The 26,730-nt window shown below is 53.4% G+C and overlaps 1 protein-coding gene across 4 annotated transcripts; it reads left to right on the top strand.

Annotated features, from left to right (window-relative positions):
- Positions 1-1,269: 1,269 nt before the first annotated feature.
- Positions 1,270-26,730, top strand: AIF1L (allograft inflammatory factor 1 like). Of its 4 annotated transcripts, XM_081594764.1 has the most exons (6): positions 1,270-1,399; positions 1,620-1,681; positions 15,539-15,605; positions 18,085-18,126; positions 19,952-20,114; positions 23,651-26,730. In XM_081594764.1, the coding sequence occupies exons 1-6, from the start codon at positions 1,369-1,371 to the stop codon at positions 23,736-23,738; spliced, it is 453 nt and encodes a 150-aa protein (XP_081450890.1). In that variant the 5' UTR covers positions 1,270-1,368; the 3' UTR covers positions 23,739-26,730. The 4 variants fall into 4 exon arrangements, with proteins under 4 accessions (XP_081450890.1, XP_081450894.1, XP_081450892.1 ...); XM_081594768.1 differs by lacking the exon at positions 1,620-1,681; XM_081594766.1 differs by lacking the exons at positions 1,270-1,399; positions 1,620-1,681 and adding an exon at positions 7,093-7,200.

Here is a 26,730-nt window from a genome sequence, read left to right as displayed (position 1 = left end):
GTGCTGGGGAGGTGGGGCCTGCTGCCCTGGCACCAATCTCCACCTGTGTAGCCCTCTCCTTTGGGACAGCCTGGCCACTTCCCTCCCCAGAGGCAGCGACAGAAAAAAAAGAGAACCCGCTGGTCCCAGGACTTCAATCCTAGGGGTGAAAATGGAGGCAAATGGATGGGAAAGGGACTTTCTGCACCCAGTCCCCAGGGACTGCTCTCAGTGGACGTGTGGGTGACCAGGTATGCTGTCTGCCTATCCGAGTCCCTGTCAGTGCCTGTGACCTCTGCATAATTAACGTTAGGAGTGTTGCTGGGGCTTCCCTGGTGCCTCCACGGTAAAGAATCTGCCTGCAATTCAGGAGACTCAGGTTCAATCCCTGGGTCAGGAAGATCCCCCGGAGATGGGAATGGCTATTCATTTCAGTATTCTTCCCTGGAGAATTCCATGGACGGAGGGCTCTGTTCATGGGGTCGCAAAGCGTTGGACATGACTGAGGGACTAACCACTTTTCACTTTCTTCCAGTTCTTGAGACCTGCTGTTTCAGAAATTAGAGGCTTGGTTTTTCATCCTGATGGACCTGTACTCCAGGCTCCAACTTTCTGACTTTTCTATAACGTGGAGCCCTGGAGTCCTATTTCACAAAGTTATGAGGATTAAATGATGTAACACATATATCCTGCGTTGATCTGGCAAAGCGTGCCTCGTGCCCAGTGAGTGATCAAGGAAAAGATTTTATTAACAAAACACGGACTCGTTCTAATTGATTTCAAGTGTCAGTGATACCCGAGAGACACTTTGTCGTTACGCATTTTCTCGGCAAGCTGCAAGCGTGTACATCTTTCAAGAGTTAAGAGGAAAGGTTGGGAACGTGGTGGGCCTGCCTTTCTGAAAGTACGTGCTGCGCAAAAGGCGAAAGGAGAGTTCAACTCCCGGCAACTGGGACCTGCATTGGATGGATCCTCAGAGTCATTCCACGAAGTGAGTACTAAGGTCGTCCCCGTCTGTTTAACGGGAAACCGTGGCCCGAGCGGGAACGGACAGGAAGAGATCCTAGGGACGAAGCGAGAAGGAGGCGCTCCCGGGCGGCCCCCGCGCGGTGCATTTTCCGCGTCCTCCAGCAGAGGGTCCGGCCGGCGGGCTCCGCGTCCCGCATAATAGCCGCTTTGATGCCGGCGGCGGTGAGCGGAGGGGAGGGGAAGCGGGGCGGGCCGGGCGGGAAGGGAGGGGAGAGGGGAGTGTCCCGCCGCCCGCGCCATCCTCCGCCCCTCGGTCCCGCCGCCACACGCCGCGCGAGCTCGGACCAGGCGCCCGCCCCTCCTCCTCGTCCCTCGTTCGCTGCCGCGAAGCCCCGAGCCGGCGGGACCCGGGCGCTCACCATGTCGGTCGCGCTCAGCAACAGGTTCCAAGGTAGGCATCGCGGTCCCCCAGCCGTCCCGCGCCCCTGGCCCGGCCCCTGGCCCGCCGGCCCGCGCCCCCCCGGCCCGCGCCCGGTGGCCCCCGCCCGCCACCTGTGCGCGCGGGGCGCTCGGTGGGGTCTGCGGCGCGCGGGGAGTGGGCGCGGGCCGAGGGCGCGCGGCCCGGAGAGAGACCCCCTTGGCTTCCCCGGCCGCCTCTTTGTCTCCTCCAGGAGGGAAAGCCTTCGGTTTGCTCAAAGCCCGGCAGGAGAGGAGGCTGGCCGAGATCAACCGGGTAAGCGCACGCCGCTGCCTTCGCTTTTCCAGCTCCACGCTGCCGCCGAGGGCAGCTTGCCAGTCGCCCCCAAATCTCCCAGCGCCTTGTGGAGTGGGTCCCACCTCCGTCTGCGAGGCTGTGCTGCCTGCAAAATCACCCCCCCACACACACTCTCCTTCTCCCGGGCTTTCCCCAATTTCTTCCCTCCGGCACTGTCCCCCGCGCCTCCAGGTAGGTCCCTCTCCAGCCCCACCCCGGCCCCCCCCCCCCCCCCCCCGCCACCTCCTTCTGGTCTCGGGTTGCAAGTTGTTCCTCTCAGACTAGGGAGGTGAGGCCCGCTCTGGAGCTCTGATGCCAGCCTGGCTCACCCGCCCCGGCCCTCCCCCCCAACCCTGCTGGAGCTGGCCTGGGATCCGCTGCAGGGACTTGGCACTGGAAGGGCCCCCCGATGTCTGAGTTGTCCCCTGTTTTACAGCAACGGAGGGAAAAGAGGCTCAGAGAGGTGAGGTAGCCGCCCAAGGTGGCACAGCAAGTCTGAGTCAGGCTGCTGTTAGAACCCCGGGCTCCAGACTCACAGGCCAGCGCTCTCGCCCCTCAGAAAATGTTGGCCTCCCGCCTGGTTCCCCCACTCCCACAACTCCTTCTCCAGCGCTTTTAGGAAAGGTTGCCTTAGAGACTTGATGCTTTTGATCCTGATCCTGGTGGATTTCTATAAAGAAATCCTTCCCGCTCTTGCCAGACACACAATGGGACGTTTTAGACCTTTGCTTGAAGACTACATTTAAACTCTAGAAGAAAGGGAAAACTGTCAGGGCCTGCCTGGATTGGTCAGAACTCAAAGGCAGCACTACAAGACCTGGGCTCAGATCTGGTCTCCATCATGTACCAGTTCTGTGGTCCCTAGCAAGGACCTCTCCTCACAGAGCCTGGGTCCCCGAAAGGGCTCAGTAAGGGAAGGCATGTCTTATGATTGGTCCAGTACCTGGCCCGGCAGGAGAGAAGACCTCCATGGGTGATACTCAGATGACTTCTTCAGGAGAATGTCCCAGGCTTCTAACTGGTGGCAGAGTCATGCCCCCTGAAACAAGGCTGGACATTCCCCTTGCCGGTTCCCTTGGGCTGCTGGGCACCCAAGATCCGAGTGCAGCTCAGAGTCCCCAAGTGGAAAGTGGTGAGGGTCGGCGGGGTCCTGGGGGGAGGCCGTGTGGAGTGGGTCCAAGAGCTGTGGCACAAATGTAATATTAACTTTCGCCTGGGGTTGCAGTCCTGATTCTCTCCTTGATTTTCATGGACTGTCTAGAACTAGGCAGCCTGCCTGGTTTCATTCCACTGGCTGTAGGAAACCCATGGAGGGCTCTGGAGACCCCAGGGTCCCGCCAGGTTAAACTCTGGCTCCCTCATCATCATCCTACACCTGGCCTCTTGGTGCCTTCTTGAGCGCAACTGGACATCCGGACCTGGATGTCTGTCTGGCTGGGACTCTCAGGGGTCCAGGCTGCTGGGCTCCCTCCCAGGTCCCTCTGCAGCTGGCCCAGCCTTGGTGTTGGCTGCTTTTGCCCTCTGGACGGGAGCCTGGAACCCTGACCTCATACAGCCCCCTGGGCCACTCAGCCGGCCGGGTTCCAAGCCAGTTGAATCCACCCACAGCCAGAGGACCCTGAGCCAGAGACAGCTGGAGATGGGGGAGAGGTGACTATAGTTGGACAGACCAGCGGAGCTGAGAGTGTGTGGGACTTTCCGTGCCAACCCTGCCCTTGGTGGATGGGGCTACTGTGTGGGCTGGGGGTGAGGCTACAGGGCTGTTTTGGGAGGTGTGCTGACTTGGCTCAGAAAGGGGAGGGACTGTGGCTCTCAGGGGCCAGTCTGGACAGCACTGAGATTAGGGGTGGTGAACAAGAGAGGGCTATGTCTAACCACCTCGGGACCCCAATGCCCAGAGAAGGCCATGGCTACACAGAAGCCAGTGGCAGAACATCTGGTCTAGTGTCCTTTCTCTGCCTGGATGCTATTCTGAGATCCACTGTGTGAGCCCAGACTGGGCTGCTGGGATCTAGGCTCTGGACTCCCGAGGAAGGAGGTGCCAGGATCAAACCAGAAGCTTGAGCTGTTCCCCACCACAGCAGCAAGGTTGTCCCACCACAGTTTAGAGTCCTGGGTGGACGGGGGTGTTCACTGGCTCTGTGACCTTGGGCAAGCTGCTTGAGATAATCGTAATATGTTTGTTGTGATTTTTCAGCTGAGATAATCTACGTAGAGTACACAGGAGAGCGGCCTGCTGTCTTGATTGTTGTCATTGGTTTGTTTGGGACTTCAAGGTGCGGGAGTGGGAACCAGGGGCAAGGTCTGAGATAGGCTGGCTGTTCAGCCTGAACCGGACCCCTTTGTCAGGCAGAATCTTATCTTCTCCTTCCTGAACTGGGAGCAGAGACGCCTGCTCTGCTCCAAGTCCCTACAACAATTGTCACTAGAGATGATCAGACTGAAGCTCCTTGCAGACTCTCGGGGAGTCACTGTGTTTGAGGGTCTGAGTCAGTTTCACACATGGCCATGGTCATGGTGGAAGTTCCCTAGGGTGGATGGATTCTTACTGTTGTTCAGTCGCTCAGTTGTGTCTGACTCTTTATGACCTCATGGAAGGCAGCACGCCAAGCTTCCCCGTCCTTCACTATCTCCCGGAGTTTTGCTCAAACTCAAGTCCATTGAGTTGGTGACACCGTCCAACCATCTCATCCTCTGTCACCCCCTTCTCCTCCTGCCCTCAGTCTTTCCCCCCATCAGGGTCTTTTCCAATGCGTCGGGGAACCATATTGGCAGCCCAGATTGCCTGCCTTTGGGGTGCAGCTTCATTGCTCCACTGAAGTGGGGCTTTTGGGGGGCTGGGCTGAGCAGCTGCCCAGTGGCCCTTTGGAAGCTAGAAGGCATGAAGGTCGGGGCTTCATGACTCACTGCATGTGTTTGGGCATCGCTGTGCCTGCTGCCTGGGGCAGAGCCCAGCCTGGCAACGAGCTCTGGGGGCTTCTCTGGGCCAACAGTTTCTCTGTGGCCTTTCTCCTCCCTGGGATGGGCCAGTTTTCAGAGGGCAGCAGGGTAGCTCAATCTTGGCTATTGTTATTATAAGGGATTCAGGAGTCAAAAGAAAAGGAGACTTGGGTGGACCCAGAGATCCTGGTGGAGCTGTATGAAAATGCACTTTTTTTTGGGTTTCACTCTAGTTTTTGCTGTCATTTTCTGCGCACTTGGTGTGTGCTGGGCAGTATGCCAGGCGTACTTGGGACATTATCTTGCTGGATGCTCACTCCAACTCTGCGAGTGTCTGTTCCCATATTGCACGAGGCGAGACTCAGAGGGGCTGAATATACTACCTGGGTTTAAACAGCCACACGAGTCTTCCCAGGTGGCTGAGAGGGTAAAGAATCCACCTGGAATGCAGGAGATGCGGGTTCAATCCCTGGATTGGGAAGATCCCCTGGAGGAGGGAACGACAATCCACTCCAGTATTCTTGCCTGGACAATCCCATGGACAGAGGAGCCTGGTGGGCTCCTCCATAGGGTTGCGCAGAGTCGGACACGACTGAAGCAACTGAGCATGCACACACACACAAGTAGCCACACTTGACCCCAGCCTTTTCTTTCGATCTCTGAGCTTGACTGGGGCTCCCTTGTGGGCACACCCCCCCGTGCTGTGTCTGTGTGTGTGTCTGTATGTCTGTGTGTGTGTGTGTATATCTGTGTGTGTGTCTGCGTGTATGTCTATGTGTGTGTCTGTGTGTGTGTATGTCTCTGTGTGTGTGTATGTCTGTGTGTGTATTGGTGTGTGTGTCTATGTGTGTCTCTGTGTGTCTCTGTGTATGTTTATGTGTGTGTATGTCTGTGTATCTATGTGTGTGTGTGTGTATGTCTCTGTGTGTGTGTATGTGTATATCGGTGTGTGTATGTCTATGTGTGTGTCTGTGTCTGTGTGTGTATGTCTGTGTATCTATGTGTGTGTCTGTGTGTACGTCTATGTGTGTGTGTGTGCGTGTATGTCTCTGTGTGTCTGTGTATGTGTGTGTATGTATGTCTGTGCGTGTGTCTGTGTGTGTCTGTATGTGTGTGCTTGCGCATGCGCATTCTCGGTACCACTGGAGCTGGCAGGACCTCCTACCCCCCTACATAGCTGACATTCCCTGCGCCCTGATGGCATGGCAGGTGACCCCGGGTCAGCCAGACCCGGCCTTATATGGCAACAGGACAGATTCTCTCCAGCTTCTTGCAGGAACCGAGGGAAGCTGTGGGACTGGGGGGGTGCCCCTCAAAGTGTCCTTGGCCGTGGGAAGGAGCAGGAGGAGCCTGGAGGGTGGGGAGAGCTGCGGCTTGCACCAGCCAGAGGCGGGGAGGCTCGTTTACAAAATAGCTTGCATTGTGCTTTTGCTCCAGGCCTGGTGCCTCATCTCACCGACTCCTCTCAGCAGGGTTAGGTGGATGCTCATCAAGAGTCTGTAAACATCCTCGTGAGACAAGGATTACTCAGCCACCCATTTTAGAGATGAGGAAACAGAGGCTCAGCCAGGTGAAGTCACCTGCCCAAAGTCACCCAGCCGGGAAGTGACAGAGCCGGGATTCTGTCTCTGGACGCTCCCCATGGCTCGGCCTGGCCCCTGTCCACCGGGTGGCCGTGGCCTCACTATGACACAGGGCTCTCTTGCTTATGTGGCTAAGGATCTCTGGCTGGCATCCCGCCCTCTCAGCCCTCCGGGGTCGAATGAAGGGCACTTGGCATTTCCTCTAGCATTTCGGGGCCTGATGGTTATTCAGAGCCCATGTGCCACCTGCGCCAGGAAGAACTGGGCACAGCAGGCCGGGTAGCTCTGCCCAGGGGGTGCTTCTCCCAGCAGCAGGAGACCTCTGAGCCCTGACCTGGCACTGCACAGGTGTGTCTCTTGCCCTGTGGACTGGCAGTGCTACCTTGTCCCCTACCAAGGTGAATGCCCAGCTGGCATCACTGGGCACCCGTCTCTCTTGCTGTTCCTTAATATATTATAGGGGAGATGGTGATAAGCAACCATGTGAGCCTCTGAGGATTCAGTGTCCCTGCAGGTCCTGCCCCTCTCGACCTCAGAGTGGCCATGTCACAGGAAGCCGGAGATGGAATTTCTTCAGGGTCTGCTCCATTCAGGCAGTCAGTGGGGTGTTTTTATCCAGCTGCCCCATCTGTTGGCGAGCACACCGTGTCCGGATGAGGCCCCAGAGCCGCCGTGGGGAATGTGAGCCTGTTGTCCTCGTGGGTGCACATTACAGGCGCCTGCTACACGCCAGGCCCCAGGCCCAGCATCTGTGGCCTGGCCCTGGCCCTTTAAGAGCCTGCGGCATGCGTCAGAGGCCACAGGGCCAGGCACGGTGCCACCTGTCCTTGGGGTTTTCGCCCAGGGCTTCGGCCGCTGGCCCCTTGGATGGCCTCCAAGATGGTGATATCTGCCTGCCCTAAGATTCTGCTGCAGCTAATACATAAAGACACGCCTGGAGGGCCGGGAGTGAGCATCCAGGAGCAAGTGCTAGAGGTACCAGCCCAGAAAGGGAGTTACGTGGGGTGGGGGGGTGGGACAGGCAGATGGCAAGGATCCGGAGGCCAGGACACAGCATTCTGGGGCTGCAAACCCCTGCTGGTTCGGGAAACAGCCCCTTCGGAGCATGAGCTCTCAGAGGGTGAGGGGAGACTGGTGTGCATCAGAGGGTGTAGATGACCAAGAGAGGCAGCAGTGAGCCCATGCAGCTGTGGGCACCATCCCTGGGGTCTGAGATGGGTGCACTCTGTCCTCCATGGATGGCCCATTACTACCAGCTCAGCCTGGTATCCAAGGACAAAGCCAAGTTTGCCCTGGAGGAGGAGTGACCGAGGGGTCAAGACTCACCAGGAGGACTTGGTGGCACAATGTGAGACAGAGTCGTGGGTGGGCCTCTTCTCTGCTCTTCCGCCACGCACAGTTGTCTCTTCGTGTGGCCTGAGTTTGGGTGATCCAAACACACAGTGATAACTGCTAACCCTTAGTAAGTATACTGGGCTTCCTTGGTGGCTCAGACAGTAAAGAACCCGCCTGCAATACAGGAGACTCAGGTTCAGTCCCTGGGTCGGAAAGATCCCCTGGAGAAGGGAATGGCAACGCACTCCAGTATTCTTACCTGGAGAATCCCACGGACAGAGGAGCCTGGGGAGCCACAGTCCATGAGGTTCACAAAGAATCGGACATGACTGAGTGACTAAGCACACACATAGTAAGTATAGTAGAAGTGAGGTTCTTTCTATGCAGTTCACTCATTTAATCTTTATACCAATCCAGTGAGGAGGGTCTGTTATTATGGTTCCATTTCACAGATGAGGAAACTGAGGCCCAGAGTTGTAAAGCAAGTTGCCCTGGGCCACAGAGCTAGTAAGTGCTGGAACTGGGATTTGAGCCCAGGCAATCCAAGTCAAGCTCCCTTCCCCATCCCTCTGCCGAGCATGCCCTGCACTTGCTGGATAGAAGATGGTTTGGTCAAGACCTTGCCCTCTGAGGCCTCAGTTTCTCCCCAGCTATTGACAAAGAGGACTAGCTGGATCTCTGAGGAGTCCCGTCTGGATTCTGTGACTGGGTGCATGTCCGAGCAGCTCTGCCACCTCCAGGGGTCCAGCCCATGGGCAGTGACCTCCTGGCTTATGGCTTCTTGTTTTCGACCCCAGGCTCTTTCCAGCTTGCATTTCCTGGTTCTTTGTTAGGAACTGACCAGGCCCCCAAGGGCTCTAGACTGGCTACTCTCAGAGCCCAGGGGGCCCCTGAACCCCTCATACCTGGATGCCCTGACAGCAGTTTCTGCAGCCTGAAAAACTGGTCTGTGGGGACAGTGGGTTGGAGTGGGGGATGGGACTAGAATGAACCGTCTGCACAGATGCCCTTCCTCACCCACCTAGAGGGCTATGGAGTGTTTCCCTGGCCTCTGGAATAACCTCTTTCTGTAGCCGCCCAAGAGGAAATACTGCCCAAGTCCCAGTATTGACCTTCTTTGCCCGGAAACCCGTGACCAGGCCTTGTTAGGGGCAGGGAGGGAGCTGGGATGGTGAAGGCAGATAGACCTTGAATTGTGAAAACACTGTGATCTTGAGTAAGCTGAGCAATCTCTTTGGACTTCTGTTGTCTTATCTGGTAGATGGGGACACCCAGAGAGGGGAAAGGGCAACCATAACCAGCCTGAATTGGGGGAGGGGGTTTCCTTCCTAATCTGTTTAATAGTCGATGATGGTCTGGATGATGAGCTGGGGGTTATAAGAGCATTGAATGTATAGAAACGTTAAATGATAATAATATAACAAATTGTTGTTCAGTAACTAAATCGTGCAACCCCATGAACTGCAGCATGCCAGGATAATAATAAATCGCTAACATTTATATAACGTTTACCAAGTGCCAGGCATTGAGTTAAGCACTTTAGGTATATTTACCTACCTACTATAATACTTAGGACAAGCCTATGAGGTAACTATTTTTATCCTTCCCAGGTGGCACAGTGATAAAGAATTCGCCTGCCAAGCAGGAAACTTGGGTTCGATCCCTGGGTCGGTAGGATCCCCCAGAGAAGGGAATGGTACCCCACTCCAGTATTCTCGTCTGGAGAATCCCATGGACGGAGGAGCCTGGCGGGCTGCAGTCCTTGGGGTCGCAAAGAGTCGGACACGACTGAGTGACTGAGCATGCAGAGATGAGGAAACTGAGGCCCAGACAGATGAAGTCATTTCCCCACGGCCCTCCGTGTGTTCAAACTGAGGCGTTCTGACTCCAGCTTGCTCTCTCGTTTCTGTTTCTGGTGGTGGTGGTTTAGTTGCTAAGTCATGTCTGACTCTTGCGACCCCATGGACTATAGCCCTCTAGGCTCCTCTGTCCATGGAAATTCTCCAGGCAAGAATGCTGGCTGTTGCTGCTGCTAGTTCCTTCTCCAAGGCATGCATGCATGCTAAGTCGCTTCAGTCGTGTCTGACTCTGTGCGACCCCATAGTCGGCAGCCTACCAGGCTCCTCTGTCCACGGGATTCTCCAGGCAAGAGTACTGGAGTGGGTTGCCATTTCCTTCTCCAGTTTCTGTTTTTATTTTTCTTCAAACATCTAAGGTGACCTTCTAGTTCCATCTCCTCCGCCTGGGGACCCAGAGCTAGGGCAGGGGCTGCTGGGGTCTGGAGAAGGTACCCACCCAGTGGGCATGGCTGTGCCCTGAGGCTGGGCAAGGATGTGGGGGAAGGAGCCTGGAAGGAGGAAGCTGTGGGCTGTGCATGAGCAGGGACCAGGAATCCAAAACTCCAAGGTGGGGTGGGAGCTGGCAGCCCAGCCAGTAGAGCTCCCGTTCCTGCCTCCGGCCTTTCCGCCTCCCCGCTCCCCTGCCAAAGGCATGGTCCACACAGCTGCCCCAAGCCCGAGGTCAGCATGGGCTGTCCACCCACCCATAAACAGGTCAGCTGCCTCTCCCACCCATAGTTGCCTTATGGCTCAAGCATTTGTCACTGTTGCCTCAGAGGGAAACTGTCACTCCAATCTCAGTCCTCTCCAGCCTCTGTCATATGCATAAACATGCTTTTGCAAAGCTGCCTTTTCCATTTCAGGAGGGAGGGTGGAGAAAGTCTTCCTCGGCTGAATGCAATCCTCCTTGTTCACTCAATGCTCACATTTATTGAGCACCTACTATATGCTGGGAATTGCCGGGTGCTAGGCATCCGTGGGGCAGAGACAGTGAACACATCCTCCTAGAACCTGTTACCAAGGACCTGCCTTCTCATAGCATTCTTCCAACACCCACTGCCGCTTCCTTCCTTCTGCTCCTCACCTCTGTGCAGGGAGGGAGCCCGAGCCTCTACTGTGGAGTTTAATCCCAGCTCAGCCACTTGCTAGCTGTGCTGCCTTGATGTTGTTCAGTCGTAAAGTCATGTCCGACTCTTTGCGACCCCACATACTGCAGCACTCAAGGCTTCCCTGTCCTCCACCATCTCCCAGGGTTTGCTCAAACTCATGTCCATTGAGTCTATGCCATACACCCATCTCATCCTCTGTCACCCCTTCTCCTCCTGCCCTCATTCTTTCCCAGCATCAGAGTCTTTTCCAATGAGTCGGCTTTTCGCATCAGGTAGCCAAAGTATTAGAGCTTCAGCTTCAGCATCGGTCCTTCCAATGACTCTTCAGGACTGATTTCCTTCAGGATTGACTGGTTTGATCTCCTTGCAGTCCAAGGGACTCTCAAGGGTCTTCTCCAGTACCATAGTTCGAAAGCATCAATTCTTCGGTGCTCAGCCTTCTTTATGGTCCAACTCTCACACCCATACATGACTACTGAAAAAGCCATAGCTTTGACTAGACGGACTTTGTTGGCAAAGTGAGGGCTCTGCTTTTTAATATACTGTCTAGGCCTCTCATAGCTAGAGAAGGGAATGGCAAACCACTGTAGCATTCTTGCCTTGAGAACCTCGTGAACAGTATGAAAAGGTTACCTTGATGAGCAAGTTGTTGATCCTCCCTGAGTCTCAGTTCATTGACCCTTCCTGCAAATATTGGCCAAAAAATTCTTATTACAGGAAACCACTTTTTGGCCAACCCAGTAATGAGTGAGCACCTACAGAGTAGAACCCAGCAGGGGCAGATAGATAATGGACAACACCCTTAATAAGCAATTACACTGTAAATTGTGTTAAGAGATAACTCACCCTGGAATGCAAGATGTTATCTTAAGGTGGATTGGAAGTGGGGGCAGGGCCTCCAGGAGGCTGTGTGGCATTGAGAGGGTGACAGTTGAGTAAAGACCAGAAGGAGGTGACATGCAGCTGTGTGCCCCCCAAGTCCCATGATGGGAGCGCATCTGGCATGGGGGAGCAGAGAAAGGAGGCAGGACAGCTGAGGCACCCACCCTGGTGGTGAGGGCTGGGAAGTAGAGGGCAGACATGGAATAGCACGTGAGATGGTGACCAGTGCTAAGGAGGAAATTGGCTTTATCAGTGAACAGACAATAATCTTGGACACCTAGGGCTGCCTGCTGAGAGCCTGGCCCAGGGTCAGGTCCAGGGAGGGGTGTGGCTATTAACCACCCCACAGTTCAGGCTGAGCTCTTGCATTTGTGTCTGATTTGTTTCCAAGACCTGGGACAGAGTCCTACCCCTTGAACCCCATCTGTCTGGAATCCATAGAGGTGAAGTCTTCAGACTGACTGGGTCTCGAACCCACAGTCTTTTAGCCAAGATCACACACCTGGTCTCAGGACTTAATGAAGCTCAGGTTCTCCATGTCTCATCACAGAAAAAATTCAGTGAGAGACAAAGTGATAGGTAAGAAGTGGATTTACTTAGAAACACACTCGAGGGACAGAGTGTGGGCCATCTCAGAGGGCGAGAGCTGCGGCAGGGTACTGGGGTTGTCAGTTTTTATAGAGCTGGGTAATTTCATAGGCTAATGAGTGGGAGGAGTATTTCAGCTATTTTGGGGAAGGGGTGGGGATTTCCAGGAATTGGGCCACCGCCCACTTTTTGACCTTTAAAGCTGAGGCTCAAGGTCTAGTGTAGAAGTTCACTCAGCCACCATCTTGGACCTATTTGGTTCTAATCAGTGTATTTTGTGTCCTCAGGCTGTGTCATTCTTTTAAAGTCATCCCCTAGCCCCTTCCCTCCTGTTTCAGAGGTGGTCAACATATATTACAGACAGGCTCCAGGTTGGTGCAAGATTTCTGGTCAACCAGAAAGAACAGGGGAGCTCGGAGGGCCCCCAGGTCTCTCCCCAGAGGATGTCAGATGTTGGGCTTTGCCTGTGCTCTTGTGCTTTCCCAGGAAGGCTTTCTAGTTCCTAACATGATCAAGTGAGGGGAACACAGGCACAATGTGGCAAGTAGCCTGAATGGATTCCACTTAAAAATTCAGAGATTGTGAACTTCCTACTTTTACGAAATATCCTTTTCTGAACTCATTGCAACCATCAATGGTCATTGTTTAAAGACTTGACTTGGCAAAATAAAATCTTGGATGCCCTATATTCGCACTTCCCCCCGTTTTTTTGTTTTTTTAATGTTTCTGCTTTACCCCAGAGACTGGGAACCCCTGGCTGGTTTGTACCTCCGCCAGACAGATGTGGCATCTGTGACCCCGGGAGGTGCCTGGTTGGTGGAGGGTCACAGACAAGACTTAATTGTCCTGCTTTTGGTCAGAGAATGGGGGTGGGGGCAGCAGGGGAGAAGAGCTAGAGCTACGAGAGGAAGCCAAGAGGAAGGGATGGACAGACAGAGCCAGCCGACAGGAGGGCAGTCTCCCAGGCTGCAGGGGAAGGTTCCAGCTCAGCAGAGCCAAGTGCAGGCAAGGCTGTGCATGGTGCATGGTAATGAGGCTCCGAGTGAGGCTACAGCTGAGCCAGCTGGACCCCTTGGGCCCTGGGGCTGCCCTCCACCTACTCAGCTGCTGGAGCCACGGGCCCTGGGGTCTGATAGATGCAGGTTCCAAACCAACCTTGAGCTTCCGCCGTGCCTGGGGACCTTGGACGTGTAATATATGCTGACCTCCTTGGTCCTTTTCTGATCTGTAAACTCAAGTAATGGTGGCTATGAGGACTGAAGGAGATCGCATAGTGCCTGCCAAAAGCAAAGGGGCAATCAGAGGCCCCCTGACCCAGCGAGAGAAGCCAGATTGGCAGGGGGCTGGGGGGTGCCTCCTACTCTGTCAAAGGGTTCTGAGTTAGTGGGGAGGAACTTGAACCCTCGAAGGGATCAGATGCTGCCCCACACAGAGTTGTACCTGTTGTTTACTGAGCAGGGACGTTCGGGCCTGGTGCTAACTGCTCGCAGAGGATTGTTTCCACTGAGCGGTAGGTGCCTGAGGAGGTGGGCACCTGTGTGCCCATTTCACAGCTAGTAAACCCAGAGAGCTTTATCCTAAGGTGCTTGTCATTCTCCCACTCTACATTCCATTTACAAAGACTGACTGGAGAGGTAGTGAGTTCCCTGTCCTAGGAGATGTGTAAGTATAGACTTGGTCATCATTTAGTGGGAAATGACAGCAGGAATTATAAAAAACAGGTTGTGTGATTGACCCAGATAATTTTTTTTCACTTAAAAGATCACTTATTGAACTACAAATATATATTTATATGGGATGTTCCAAAATTTAGAATTAGAATTTTGTAAACTCCTCCAAATTAACTTGTAAGATGTATTTTTCAATAGTAGTTGGCCTAGTCATAACAGGAAAACCATTCAAGAGAATGGTAGACACCCAAGTTCAGTATCATGATTACCTCTGGGAAGGGAGAGAAATTGGATCAGGGAAGAGCAGAGGGGAGCTTCAAACTGTGTATTAGTTAGACCTAGGTAATATTTAATATTTTACTTTATTTTAATGTTTTTGGCCACGTGTTTGAACAGGGATTGAACCCGAGCCCTCTGCAGTGGATGCATGGAGTCCTAACCACTGGACTGCCAGGGAAGTCCTCTAACATCATTTTAAACAGGGACTTCCTATAATTTTATGATAAGGACCTTGTCTTACCCTCCTCGGTCTCACCTGCTCCCAGGATACCTAGAAAGAGCAGTGTATCCTGTGGTCCCTCAAAAACTGTTGAAATAATGAAAGAATGGAGTCACAGCCATGTCCACGTGGCTCAGTGAGAAAAGCAAGGTCCAGGGAAGTAGAGGGGAAATTCTGCAAACTCTGGTGCTGCAATGGGAGCACACCTTCTGCTTCCTCATCTGAATGCAGGTTCTAGGGCCACTTGAAGATAAGCAACGAGGGAGGTAAGACACAGGAGACCTGAGTTCGATCCCTGGGTCAGGAAGATCCCCTGGAGAAGGCAATGGCAACCCACTCCAGTATTCTTGTCTGGAGAATCTCATGGACAGAGGAGCCTGGCGGGCTACAGACCATGGGGTCACAAAGAGTCGGACATGACTGGACAGCCAACACTTTCAGTTTCAAGTAAGACACCTGCCACGGTGCCCAGCCTAGCATGTGCTAATTGTTAGTTTTTGTTTTAAAGTCGGATGAATACCTACTCACTGCCCATTTTTAAGTGTTGGATTTAAAGATGCATGCTCTAAGTCAGACAGAGCTGAGGTGAAGCTCTGGCTCTGTGAGCCTCAGTTTCCACATCTGTAAAATGAGAATAGTAGTTAGAGCTACCTCCTGGGCCCACCAGGAGATCCAGAGTCAATGTGTGGGTAGGTGCTTCATTCTGGCACTATTATTAATCCCACTCCATCTCCCCTCAACTCTATCTGGTTCTGAAAGGGCTCATTTGAGTTTCTCAAAGCATCTGAGGGGAAAGCAGACCCTGTTTTACAGATGAAGACACAGGTGAGAGGGTAAATGACCTCTGGAGAGAGAGTAATAATATTAATAATATAACAGCTATTGTTTATTGAGCTGCCAAGATTCATATATATACTCTCCTTGGATTCGCAGACAAGAAGTTAACGATAGTTACACCCATTTGGCAGATAAAGCAAGAGAGATTCAAAGAGGGGTCAATTGGCTCAGAATCACCTACTTAAGAAGTTCATGCTAGAACCACGTGACTCGCCTTTGAGGCTCACGGCTTTGTGGAACTTGAAGCTGGGGTGCCCAGAGGGGAAGCCCAGGTCCCTGTGCCCCTACTTCAGAGGCTGACTGAAGGTGTTTTGTCTTCCAGAGCAGAACCGCTGGGCCTCACCCCCAGCTGCTAAACAAACTTCCTACCCACGGGCTGGACCATGTAGGTCTGCCCCTGAGGGTTGACAGGAGGCCAGGATAAACCCCGAAGCCTCCCGCCCAGTCGGCCAAGCCCGGCCACCTGGCAGGAGAGGCGGCACCGGGCAGGGGGCCTGTGTGTTGGTGAGCTTTGCCTGCTGACTGCCTGTGCCGCGCTGTCCTCTTCCTCCATAGGAGTTCCTCTGCGACCAGAAGTACAGTGATGAAGAGAACCTGCCGGAAAAGCTCGCAGCCTTTAAAGGTGAGCTGGGGCTGGCTGCCCCCTGCCCCCAGGAGAGCTGGGTGGCCCCCCTTGTCCTCATGCATAGTGTTCCTCACCCACGGGGCCTGGCTGCACCCCTGTTTCATCCAGAACACCCCTCTTCCAGGCAGACTGTGAGACGGGGTGCCCAGCCCCGGGGACACCGGCCCCTCACTCCTCACCCACAGGCCCCAGCCCGCCCTGGCCCTCTCTCCCCTCCGCTGCCCAGCGTGGCTCAGGTTGGCTCCTGCCCACGCTGCCCAGGCCCTCCCTGCTCGGCACCCCCCCCCCCCCCCCCCGGGCCCCAGGACACAATCGGCTCTTTGTCGCTGCACTTGCCTCCCCTCCTCCGCGGTGTAGCGTCTCGGGAGCCCCTGCAGAGAATGGACGTTTGTGTCGCCACAGTGGGGCAGGGGGCAGAGTTTCTGCCCATTGAATCCCCAGCAGCACGGGATGAAAAGAAAACAGGGCCCAGGAGCCTGCGCGGGGCGGGGGCGGCAGAAAGGTCCCTCTGTTCTGGGCTCTGTGCTTGGTTCCCAGCCAGCGGCTCAAAAGAAGAGGAGCCGTGCACAGAAGGAGCCGGATAGACCCACCTTTGGTGCCCGGGAGATGCACTCTGGGTGTGGGAGCCCTGGGCACACTGGGGGACCACTCGAACTTGGCATTGTGGGCATCCTCGCTGCTCCAGGGCGGAGAGCCGGCCAGTGCTCCTCTGACTGCTTAGAGCTCAGCCATCCTTTAGGCAGGACACCAACGGCTGAGCATGTGCTGAGCGCTGACTTTGCGCCCAGGGTTGCAGATCTCCCTGCCTCAGCCCAATCCAAGCCGTGAGGAGATGGTGCAGATGAAGAAACTCAGGCTCAGAGAGATGGCCTCACTTGCCTGGGGTCACACAGCTCATTTGTGGCAGAGTTGGAGCTTGAACCCTATTGGTCTTACTCCAAAGCCCCTGCTGTTACCCATTACACAATTGGTGCTTTTTACATTATAAAGAAACAAAAAAAGGAAGGAAGAAGGAAAAGTACTAGAACACAGACACTCCCACCCTGGCCGGTCCTTCTGCCCCTCCCCTCCTGGTGCCAACGCAGAGCAGCCAGTCTCTTTCCTTCTCCCTGAATACCAACAGGGTCACTCTTCAGAGGTGGCTCTGAGAGGAGGGATAGAGTCCCAGGGGGCTAAGGTCCACGCTCCTGGTCCTCATTGGGATGTAGGATGGGGTCCATCCTGGGGCCACAGGAAGGTACCTCGGAAGTGAAGGGAATGTGGAAGTTTTACATCACTCACTCATTTTATGAGCCCTACTAGGCACCAGGCCATTTGGGACCTGGGGACACAAGGAATCCACACAGGGCGGCCCCCTGGCCAAAGGAGCCTGCGTCCTCGTGGGGGAGGGGTGGTGAAGAGAGGGCGAGGAAGTAGAAAGTGTGTCAGATGATAGTAGGTGCTTTGTAGGGGAGATGGGGCCCAGTTAGAAAAGCTGGGGGTCCCTAAAAGCAAGAGGACAGGCCCTGAGAATTCCTGGAAGGACATTCCAGGCAGAGGGGTGGCAAGCCTAGAGCAGGAGCAGGTAGGAGATGGGCCAGGAGCCGCAACATGCTGCTGGGGGGAGCAGGAGGGGATGGGGGGCGTCGAGGGGGAGAGGCAGACCTGGAGTCTGGAGGGCAGACGCTTGTGAAGGTCACGGGGCCTTGCGGGTCACTGGGAGGACCTTGGCTTTCTCAGGCTGGCTGCTCGGTGCAGAAGAGACCCCGAAGGTTCCACCCTCCTGTGGCAGGGGCGACCTGCCCAAGGCCACAGGACTTCCCTGCACACACTGCCTTGTCAGGAGATACCAGGCTCACTCCTCCGACCCCTTGATCTGGGAGGTCAAACTCCAAGTCTGTAGTGAGGTTTGCGGGGAGTGTCTGGGTACCCCTGGGCACTATATGTGCCACGTTGTGGTCAAGGGCAGGTCCATGGGCATTTGTCCCAAAAGAGCATAAGGTTCTCAGTGGTGCCCATGATCCCCCCACAAAAGGTCAGAACTATGGGGACTTCTTAGCTTGGAGGTTCTTGCACCCAGCTGCCCATCTGAATCACCTGAGATGCTCTGAAAACCCACCAATTCCTGCCTCCAAGATCTGCTTCCCAAATCCTGCAGATCCGCCTCTCTAGGGCCGGGCATTTTTTTCAGTCTCTTCACAGACAGTTGAGATGCAGCCAGCCCGCACTGCTGGGGGCCTGGGGGAAAGCAGCTGCCCATCTTGGCAGAAGGTCAGAGTGGGCCCCTGGCACCTTGTTCCACCTCGCCTGCTGTCAAAGGTTGCAGTGGGGGTGAGCCCTTTCTCCAGAGACAACAGCTGAAAATGACAGGACTTGCATCGAGCCTCCCACGTGCGGTGAGGAGGCTGGTGTGGGCCCCCTGAAGACCCAGCCAGTTACCCCCCCAGGGAAGTCACTGGGGCCCTGCTAATGCCAGTTTTTGCTCTGTGATTTCCAGAGAAGTACATGGAGTTTGACCTGAACAATGAGGGCGAGATTGGTGAGTGAGATTCCAGGGGTGCTGGGCCAGGGGGAGGGGAGGCTGTTTGATGGGTCGGGGGTGGCAAGTCAGAGAGTCCCCCTGCCTTACTAGCCTGTGGTTTCCTAGTGGACCCTCCTTCCAGCATTTCTCCTCCTCCTCTGTCTTCTCTCGTTTTTCTTCTTTTTGAATATTTTTATCCTGTTTTCTTTAAAAATGAAATGTGAAAGTGTTCATCATTCAGTCATGTCCGACTCTTTGCGACCTCATGGACTGTAGCCCGCCAGGCTCCTCTGTCCATGGAATTCTCCAGGCAAGAATACTGAAGTGGGTTGCCATTCCCTTCTCCAGGGGATCTTCCCCACCCAGGGATTGAACTCACGTCTCCTGCGTTGTAGGCAGACTCTTTACCGTCTAAGCCACCAGGGAAGCCTCTTTAAAAATAGGGGGTTATTAAATTAATACATCATCACCATAAAATGGTTTGGAAATCACCGCAAAGCACAGGGACAAAATACATCGCCACAACCCCACCTCCCAGAAATAGCTTCCTTCCATTCTTTGTTCTAATCACAAGCAGTTTTATACCACTTTAGAACCTTTTTTTAAAATAATATATCGTTTGTATTTTCACATATGATTCATTTTTTTTGAAATATAATTAATGGCTGCATAATATTCCATTGTGGGAACGGACTATAATTTATTCAGCCAACGCCTTAGTATCGCCCATTCAGATGATGTCCGGTTTTAACTCTTACCTATAATCCCGTGAAGGATGTCTTTGTACGTGAATCTCTGTCCACATTGCTGATTATTTCTTTAGAGTAAATCTCAGGAATTAGGCGTTCTGGGTTAAAGGCTTTTGAAGCATCTTGCCAAATTGCCATCCGGAAAGGTCTTGCCAATTTAGAGTTTGGCCCGCAGTGTGTGGGGAGCGGTTCATTCCTTCCTGTACAGCGCTGCCCAGCTTTCACTGAACTGTCCTGGACATCCTGGCACCTCAGGGTCTGACACCAGTGTGGCCCACCCTGCTTCTCCGGGGAGCTGGTCTGGCCCTAAAATTGGCCCCTGCCCTACCCCCACTCCGCCGTTTGCTGACCCATTGTTCATGGAACAATCTGAAGGAAATTGCCTCAGATATTGGGAGCCAGGAGGTCAGAGGTAGCAGCTCCTTGGGGTGCCTCCCTTGTTTTTCTTGAATTTGGTTCATTTGTTGGCTTTCTTGCTCTGCGGGCTGTTCTGGGCCCCCTCTCCCTTCCAGCAAAGTGGAGCCCAGGACTGTGGGGTGGAAGAGGCAGGTGGGGGAGAGACTGGAAGCCAGCACCCGGGAAAGCGATTTCCGATGCGTGGATCAGGCCGGCTCCCTGATCCCACCTCACTGGACTGTGATTTCCTGGGTGACTGGAGCAGGGGGCTCACGATCACCCGAACCTCGGGCAGCAGCAAAGAAAAAATAGAATGGAGAGAAGCTGTGTGCCAGGGGCGTCCGGTGCATCCTCACTCCACATGATCCCGTCGACTATTTTATCACTGATGGCAGGAGGTTCAGAGAGGTTAAGTAGTTTGCCCCACGTCCCACAGCCAAGAATAGCAGGGCTGGATTCCAACCCAAGTCGGTCTGACTTTAGACGCCCACGTCCCTAACCCCTAGTCCATACTGCCTCTGAAGAGGGCAGGGAGGTGTGATGGGCTTACTCTCCCGAGAGGAGAAAAGTCGTTGTCTGCAGTCTCCAGGGAGGGGCCATCCTGCCAGGCTTCTTCTGGGTTTGGGTACCACCCAGGAGCTTCCCCACTCGGCCCGGCAGCCTGTCCCTACTTAACAAATCTGCTTCTCCTCCGGCAGATCTGATGTCTTTGAAGAGGATGATGGAGAAGCTTGGAGTCCCCAAGACCCACCTGGAGATGAAGAAGATGATCTCGGAGGTGACAGGCGGGGTCAGTGACACCATCTCCTACCGAGACTTCGTGAACATGATGCTGGGGAAACGGTCGGCAGTCCTTAAGCTGTGAGTACCTCTCGCCTCTCCTGGGGTCTCGGGAGGCAGAGTCGCTGTCTGTGGAGAGGTTCCTGGCTCGGGCACCTCAGCCAGTCCCCGGCCAGGAGGTAATTCACTTCTCTGACATGCTGGGCAAGGTTCTTAACTTTGCTGAACCTGATGTCTCTCATCTGTCAAATGGTCGTGTTAATAAGTACCTTGCCCGCAAAAGGAGCCCTTAGCAGAGCCTAGTGAAATCAGTGCTCGGTAAGTAGCAATGGTGATGGTGATGACGATGATGATAAATGCACAGCTGAGACCTTCTGACCCTCAGCTTCCTCATTTGTAAAATGACTCTACTAACCCACAGATTGTTGTGAGCATAATCTAGAGCCAAAAACCAGCTCAAAAGGGAGATAGTGTTCAATCTTGACGCTATTTCTTTTTTTTTTTCAATTCTGCTTCTTAAAAAAAAATTTTTTTTTTTTGGCTACAGTGGGTCTTTGTTGCAGCACAAGAGTCCTTTGTTGCTTCTCTGGTTGTGGCATGCGGGCTTCGTCACCCCACGGCATGTGGGCTCTTAGTTCCCTGACCAGGGATTGAACCTATATCCCCTATGCTGGAAGATAGATTCTTAACCACTGGACCATCAGGGAAGTTCCTCTTGATGCTACTTCTTCCTACTGAAATGACTTTGGGAAAATTACTTTCAGCCCCTGAGCCTCAGTTCCTTCACCTATAAGACAGAGATGACCATATGTACCTTGAATGAAGTGGTGTCCTGAGGGTTAATGAGATAATATATATGAGGAGCCAAGTCCAGCACCTGGCTGATGGCATGCGCCTAGTGTGTGGTAACCAAAATCCCAGTTTGCATGTACTTCCCCACTGGAGAGCAGCAGAGAAATTCCTTGGAGAGTCCCAGAGTATTTGTTCAGACTGTAAAGGACACTTGCTTGGATTTTATAAGATTAATTAAAAAAAAATTGAAACATAGTTGATTTATGATATTGTGTAAGTTTCAGGTGTATAGCAAAGTGATTCAGTTATACATGTGCTTGCGTGCATTCATGCGTGCTATGTCGCTTCAGTCGTGTCGCTTTGCAACCCTGTGGACTATAGCCCACCAGGCTCCTCTGTCCATGGGATTCTCCAGGCAAGAACACTGGAGTTGGGTTACTGTGCCCTCCTCCAGGGGATCTTCCCGACCCAAGGATTGAACCCACATCTCTTGGGTCTCCTGCTTTGGCAGGCGGGTTCTTTACCACTAGTGCCATCTTGGAAGCCCAGTTATACATATGTTTATGTTTTTTTCAGATTCTTTTCCATTAGGGGTTATTATGAGATATTGAATATAGTTCCCTATGCTACACAGTAAATCCTTGTTGTTTATCTATTTTATATACAGTGGTGTATATGTGTAAGATTAACTTCTTCAAATGTACCAATGTAAAATATACCTGTCTCATTTTACAAAGAGTGAAGCTGGGTGACCTGCTTACGAGCCCATGGGTTCAGGCTGGTCAGAGCATTTAGTGTGGGGCGGGATGATCAGGAGGTGTGGTAGGAAAACCATTCCGGTGAGATCACAGCACACCTGAGAGGCCAGGTGGTAGCAATAGGAGTGATGATGCTATTAAAATGACACTTAAGATCAGTGGATATTTACTCTGAATTGGGCCCCAGTCTGCATGTTGACTCCTTAGATTTGTCATTTATTAATTCAGCAAATATTTATTGAGCACCACCTCTGTGCCAGGAACTATGCTTGGTGCTGGGGAGCCATGAACTGCTTATATTCTAATGACAGGAGACAGACAAAAACAAAACAAAAACCCCAAACACGAGGTTGCAATAGTGCAGCACTCAGAGAAATAAAGTGGGCAAGAGGAATAGAAAGAGGTGGGGGTCGTGGGCAGGGAGGATCTCATTGAGAAGGTGACGTTTGCCCAGAGCCCTGACTGAGGGAGATATGAAGAGATGAGCCACGTAAAAATCTAGAGGAAAGCATTCCAGGTGGGGGAAGCTGCACGTGCAAAGACCCCGTGGCAGAGCCGTGCTTTTATGCTGAAGGAATAGCACAGAGGTCTGTGTGCCTGGAGGACACTGAGTGAAGGATGAGTCTGCAGAGATGGGCAGGGGCCAGATGGTGTGGGGCCTTGTGGTCCATGGTTGATTTAGCATTATTTGTTTATTTATTTTTGGCTATGCTGGGTCTTCGTTGCTGCACGTGGGCTTTCTGTAGCTGCAGTGAGTGGGGGCTACTCTTCGTTGCAGTAGTGGCTTCTCCTGTTGCAGAGCACGGGCTCTAGGCACACGGGCTTCAATAGTTGCAGCATGCAGGCTCAGGAGTTGCAGCTTATGGGCTCTAGAGCATGGGCTCGGTAGTTGTGGAGCCCAGGCTTAGTAGTCCTGCGGCATGTGGAATCTTCCCAAACAAGGGAATGGATTCGTGTCCCCTGAATTGGCAGGCGGATTCTCATCCACTGCACCACTAGGGAAGTCCCAGGGAGCTGACTTTTAAAAGGCCTCCCCGACTGTGGTGGAGGAAGAGCGGCAGCAGGCAGGTCGTTAGGAGGCTCACGCACTTATGCAAGTAAGAAATGAGGTGCTCAGCCTGGAGGGGCTGAAATGGAGGTGGGCAGGGGCTGTTGGAGTCAGGAGTGATCTTGGAGGTAGAGCTGGCAGGGTTGCTTCCAAGTTTAAAGGAAAACAAGGAAAACAAGGAGTCTGATGGTTGTAAGGTCTGGGCTCTGAGTTGACTGAGTGATGAGTGATGGTGCAGTTTGCTTTGAGAGAAGAGCAGGGGGCAGGAGAGGATTGAGCTCAGTTTTGATGTATTGCATTGGAAGTGCCCCTAGACACACAAGGGGAGAGGTTGAGGAGGGAGCTGGCTATGCAGGTCTGGTGTTCAGACAGAGGCCCTTTGTGGACGATTGAACTTTGGATGGGATTCAAAGCCAGGGAGCTGAAGGAGCCTACCCAGGGAGTGAGTCCAGAGGGAGGAGAACACTGTCAGTTGGAACAGCTCCAGGACGTAAGCGCTTTTGGCATCATCACATTTAGTTGGATACACTGAGCCTCCGTGAGTTGCGTGTCTTGCTTGTGGCACCAGATGGGAAGGAGTAGGGCTGGGATTCCCTCTTGAGGCTATACCTTGAACCCCCACCCTCTGCTCCCCAGACTTACTGTCAGAGCAGTGGGAGGTTTTTGAAGATCTGAAGGGGTTTTGAGCAGAACCACAGCGCAGACTAGCCCTGCCTCCTCCAGACAGCGTGGTCAGGGGAGGCACATGACCCAGAAGTCTGAGGTCTGGAATCTCATCCTGCCTGTGTGGCTCTGAGTCACATTGCCCCTTGGCACCTCAGTGTTCCCCTCTGTAAAATGGGACCATTTGCCTGCAGAGGCTTCTGGGACAATCCCCCTGGAGAGAGGATGTGAAGGCATTCTGTGGTGGACCCTGCAGATGTGAGGGCCGGGATGATCTTTCCCTGGACGAGGAAAAGAGTCCTAATCCTGTTTTGTGTTGTTTTTCTGCTTTTTTTTTCTCACCACTTCCAAACCAGAGTCATGATGTTTGAAGGAAAAGCCAACGAGGGCAGCCCCAAGCCAGTCGGGCCCCCTCCAGAGAGAGACATCGCCAGCCTGCCCTGAGGACCCCTGCCTGGACCTGCCCCGCCCTCCCCACTCTCCTCCTCCCTCCCGATCTCGCCCTTCGTGACTCAGTGACTCATCGTGACCTCTTATTCGTTTTGTTTGGTCGTTGTGTGTTTGTTTTTTACCCGCAGAATCAGTGATCTCTTTGTATAGCACAAATGATCTGCCTTAAAGGGGCCCTGGGTTGGGGAGTCCAGATCGCCTCCCTCTCTTTTTCCCTGCGTCTCCCCTCCCTGTGCAGAAGGGCTGACATTAAACCAAAAACCAGACGGAACAGGGCCAAGACAGGGAGACCAGAGCCTCTGATTCCCGCACTTGAAACTGGCACTCTTTGTCCTTCTAGGCCTCTGAGCTAAGTCCTGGCATCCTGGCCTGGCCCTGATGAAGACCTCAGCCCACTTTCAGAAGACCCTGGAGTTGGGATAAGGCTATAAGGCCTCATTAGGGTCTCCTCAGACAGCTCTGTGGTCCCAGGGCTCTTGGGTGTGCTAGGATGTGACCGACCACACAGTGTCCCACCTCCCCGGCTGACCGCCCCCCCCCCCCCCCCCCGTCCACACCTTGTCTTATTCTCAGTGAGGTGACAGAAGGAGATGAGGAGAGGGGCTTGGCAGTTTGAGCCCTTCCAGAAGGTTCCAGAGGAATCCTCTAATCTTGCCCCCTGGCCACACCTTTACAGGCAGCTCAGGAGGGTGCCACACCCCCTGACCCTTGCTGGGGTTTCAGAGGTAGAGGGGATCCTGGGGCCTTGGGGAGGGGTTCAGCTCAGTCTAGTCCCACCTTTCAGGGAGGACGTTGAGGGCAATATACTAGGAGGGTGAGGACTTCAATGCTCATGGCAAAGAGAGGCAGCGCACCACTGTTAAGCCAGGAGCTGAGAAATAGGTTGCCTAATCTGCTTGAAACCTGACTCTGCTTCCCCATGTGCCTTCACACCTTCCTTACACCATTCATTCATTCGTTCTTCATTCATTCACTCAGCCACTCAACAGATATTTATTGACAACCTGTTATAAGCTTTAAGCCCCCACTCTACTTTGTCCTGACATGTGCTGTGCCCACTGTCTCTCTGATTCATCGCTCTGTTTCCAAATCACTCAAAACCTTGAGCCTGGGAATTGGATCAGGGTCACCTGTGTTTTTTATTATGGACTAGAGTTTTAGAGCTCTGATCCTCCCTGTGGGTTAGCTGGGGCAGGCCTCTCAGTTCACAGGTGACAAAACTGTGGTGACCACAGGGATTAAGTGCCTTGTCCAAGATCAAGGGTTTATCTGGAGATGGGGGATCTGGACTGGGGCCTGGGCGTTCAGATACCCCCTGCCCCTGCCTCATCTCTGCTCTGGGCCAGCCTCAGTCAATGATGAAAACAAGGGAAGGGACAGGGAGGGGCAGTCTCCTAGGTCAACACTTGGGGAGAGCCCTGGGGCAGGATTCACCCTTCCTAGTGCCTCTGAGGCAGGATCAGCAGGGGCCCCAGCCTTGACCCCACCTGTATTCTGTAGTCCCTTCCCCTGCCCACTCAGGACTTAGATGCACTCATCCATTGCACGTTTATAAGCACCTGTTACGGGCCAATAGTGAAAAGGACAGACTCATGCAATTTAGAGTCTAGTGGGGAATTCAGACCCAGGTGATTAATGTTGGGAAAGAGGAAGCTATGAGGTGACTGCATTGCAATCCTGGGGTCCTAATTGGGCCCAAGACTCGGCAAGAGTCCTGTAGAAGCCTTTGAAAAACCTTAAGTGAGAAGGTCTGGGGGCTGTTGGAGGCTGGAGCCAGCGTGAGCTCCCCATGGCTCCTTTGACCCATAATCAAGGACCCAAGGAGCTGACTTGATGGCAGTTTTTGAGGAAGTGAAGCAGGTAGGGGGTGGGGAAATGGCCAGGTTGGATTAATCCACTGGTCTCGACCAATTCAGGAACAAGATTATTTGGCCATGACTGGCTGATCTTCAGTCTAAGGAGGTACTTCAAATGCATAAGCCTAGTTGAAGTTTAAACCCCAGCAAAACATTCCTCCCTGTAAATGTAAAATCGGAGAAGGCAACGGCACCCCACTCCAGTACTCTTGCCTGGAAAATCCCATGGATGGAGGAGCCTGGGAGGCTGCAGTCCAAGGGGTAGCGAAGAGTCGGACATGACTGAGTGACTTCACTTTCACTTTTCACTTTCATGCATTGGAGAAGAAAACGGCAACCCACTCCAGTGTTCTTGCCTGGAGAATCTCACAGACGGTGGAGCCTGGTGGGCTGCCGTCTATGGGGTCGCACAGAGTCGGACACGACTGAAGCGACTTAGCAGCAGCAGCACCAGCAGCACCCTCGCATCTCCTCCTCTGCTTCCCCCCCCACCCCCCTTGAGATCCTTACCTGAGCAAGTATCTGTCTCCACCCCTTCCCACTGCCTCTCCTTTCTGGGACAGGCTGAGCAAGGAAATGCCTTCCTTGACCATTCATCAGAGTATATCTGTACCTCATTCAGATAGGGCAGAACGATCTAGGCTTATTGCAGCGGTTACACACTTTACAAGACTGCAGGAAGCTTCTTTAAGGGAGGAGAGCAAGTGGGTGTGTCCTCAGCTTTTCAAAAGGGCAGGAAGTGTTCTCATTGGATGGGGAGTGTCCTGGGAAACCCCACCAGTTCCTTCATCATTTCTTGGAATTCAGCTCCTGAAGGGAGAGGGTCTCAGGAGTGGTCCCTGGAAAGGGTCTGCATGTATTTCAGGCTGCGGTTATTAGCTCTAGGACTCTTACTTCTTTGGCTAAGGGCTCAGCTTCTTAGATGTTCAGCTGCCTTCTTTCTGAAAGACCAAATCTAACTAATGTAACCAGCAACTTGGGGGCTGCCAAGTATGGCTTTGTCCCTGCCATTCAAAAGGAAGGAGTGTGTCGGGCAAGTTCAGGTGGATGCAGTATGTGCGTGTGTGCATGTGAGTGTGTGTGATACTGGATATCATCTCTACAGACTGGAAATAAAACAGATAAACTTA

The sequence above is a fragment of the Giraffa tippelskirchi genome, chromosome 4 (genome assembly GCF_054371585.1).
Source record: "Giraffa tippelskirchi isolate mGirTip1 chromosome 4, T2T-mGirTip1v1.2.pri, whole genome shotgun sequence".
In the NCBI taxonomy this organism is placed as follows: Eukaryota; Metazoa; Chordata; class Mammalia; order Artiodactyla; family Giraffidae; genus Giraffa; species Giraffa tippelskirchi.
Note: the sequence above shows the minus strand (reverse complement) of the source record. Positions and strands in the feature narration are given on the sequence as shown.